The sequence below is a fragment of the Chaetura pelagica genome, unplaced genomic scaffold (assembly GCF_000747805.2).
Source record: "Chaetura pelagica isolate M959 unplaced genomic scaffold, ChaPel_1.0 scaffold344, whole genome shotgun sequence".
Classification (NCBI taxonomy): Eukaryota; Metazoa; Chordata; class Aves; order Apodiformes; family Apodidae; genus Chaetura; species Chaetura pelagica.
Window position 1 is genome coordinate 9,015,950 of NW_009953098.1, and position 2,033 is coordinate 9,017,982.

At 40.9% G+C, this 2,033-nt stretch overlaps 1 protein-coding gene across 1 annotated transcript; it reads right to left on the reverse strand.

Moving 5' to 3' along the window:
• Window positions 1-98: 98 nt before the first annotated feature.
• LOC104388380 (cytochrome c oxidase subunit 7B, mitochondrial) lies at window positions 99-1,206 on the reverse strand. Its single transcript, XM_009997242.1, has 3 exons — window positions 1,203-1,206; window positions 678-802; window positions 99-173 (listed from the first exon to the last, which is right to left on the reverse strand). Exons 1-3 carry the CDS (start codon window positions 1,204-1,206, stop codon window positions 99-101), a joined length of 204 nt encoding a protein of 67 aa, XP_009995544.1.
• Window positions 1,207-2,033: the final 827 nt, after the last annotated feature.

Here is a 2,033-nt window from a genome sequence, read left to right on the forward strand (position 1 = left end):
AGGAATGCCACTGCACAAGTGGTGATCAGGGAACAAATGCCATTACACAATAATTATTTCAGTGAAAGTTCAGACCAGTTAATTGCAAGCAAAGGCTGTTACTCCCTCCACTCTCTCGGGGTGATTCTGCCAACAGGTGACAAGCCCCACTCAATTCTAAGTTGTGTGAGCACCTGCAGGAGAACAAAAGTCAAAATTATTAACTCTGAAATCAAGGAAAACTTCTTATATTCCTACAGTTTTCAGTTTACATTTCTTGTATTAGAACATAACATTTAATAAAGTAAGTAAAGTATACTTACATTGAATAATATTTAAATACTTCAGTTTACTATTTCAAATAAGCTAGATCAAAAAAGGTGTAAAGCCCCATCACTGTACTGTTATTTTTATCAATAATTTTTCTGCTAGAATCTCTACCCCTATAGCTTAGAAATCCCAAGTAGAGAACACTTGTGTTTCCACTACATTTTAAAATCAAGCAATAGAAGGACACAGAAATTTATCTCACAACTCAAAATATGAACACAACTTGCATATTACCATTCACTTATATAAGCAGCTCCTAAATCTTGGCTATGTAAGTTACTTCAAACAACTGAGCCCTTGTTAAATTTACTAGCTTGCACATTTACAGCTATAGTCCCAAGAGAGTGGTGAAAAGAAGGACAACTTACATATGCCCAGATGGTAGTAAAAACTCCAGCTCCACCAAGGAGAACCAGGTTTCCATATTTATCATGGAAGTTGGGCTCAGACTTGCGATGAGCTTGTCTTACTGCAGTCTGCTGAATGCCATGAGCTAAGGAATGTCAAAGAGAATCAAAAGGACAGAAATCAACTAAAATACACATTCAGACCACTCACAATCCTCAGCTTCCACCAGCAGAGAGGCAAGCCTAAGTATTGAAAGACTTTAAGAAAAGGTGAACAAATTAATCTTTTGGACTTAGAGCTCTGGAATGATTCCAAACCATAGGATATACTGAAACCCTTGCATTTTGTTTCAGCTCTCCCAATTTCTCTCTATGAAGTTAATCCTGAAGCTTAATTCCAGTAGGCAAATCTCCACAGTTACTTTTTTCATTAGTACATTTTCTTTGGGACCTCAGTGTGGCAGTTCAACTGTAATTTTAAGTATTACTATTTCTCTAATAAAATATTTTTTTGTATTTAAAATTCAGATTTCTATATGCAAATACCCATATTGCCAGTATGTGTACCTAATATAAGCATTTTCAGGATTAAGCTCACCATCAGCTTCAAGGGTTAAATATCAAGATTTCTGAAGGGAGGGAGGTGAAGGAGGAAGTGTAAATAACTGTGGGCCTTAACATGAGGTAAATAATAGAGAACAAAACACAGGAGAATATCTTCAGATGACAGCATGTGTGAGGTATATTACAAATGTACAATGCAAAAGGTACACTTATTAAGGAGAGTGAAGCATCAAGCCATCGGCTTCAGCACACAGACATTGTTCAGTACTTGTGTGCATGAAGATGGATGGTACAAACCATAACCTTCCAGTTGCAGGCCAATGGTTTATGCCTACACAAACTAAAGAAGATGGTGGCAATGTCCATCAGGTCACCACATCCCCATCATGCTCTGGGAGGCTGCACAAGTTTTGTTGTTTGTTGTGGTGTTTTTTTTTAAAAAAGACAGAAAACAGCAGCTTGAACATCTAGCAACAGCAACACGGCTAAGCACGGTTATTTTGTGAGCACACACATCGCGAAGGCCCGGGTGGTCTGACTGCAGACGTCCTGCACCCTCGGGCTGCTCACCCAACACACCTCGGCCCCTCAGCTTCCAAAACTGGGGTCAGCCTTTGCTAAAGCACCGAGGAAGGTGCATCAAGGTCAGCTCAAGTAAAAGCGGCTGGGAAACAAAAGACGTAGACAAAATAAAAAAAGCCCCCCCCCCCTCGAAAGCAGCAAAAGGCGACAGAGCCGCCCAGGCCCCCCCGCTGCCCTCAGGACCCTCCCCCAGGCGAAAGGGGCCCAGGGTCGTTCCTGTCAGGGACGGCA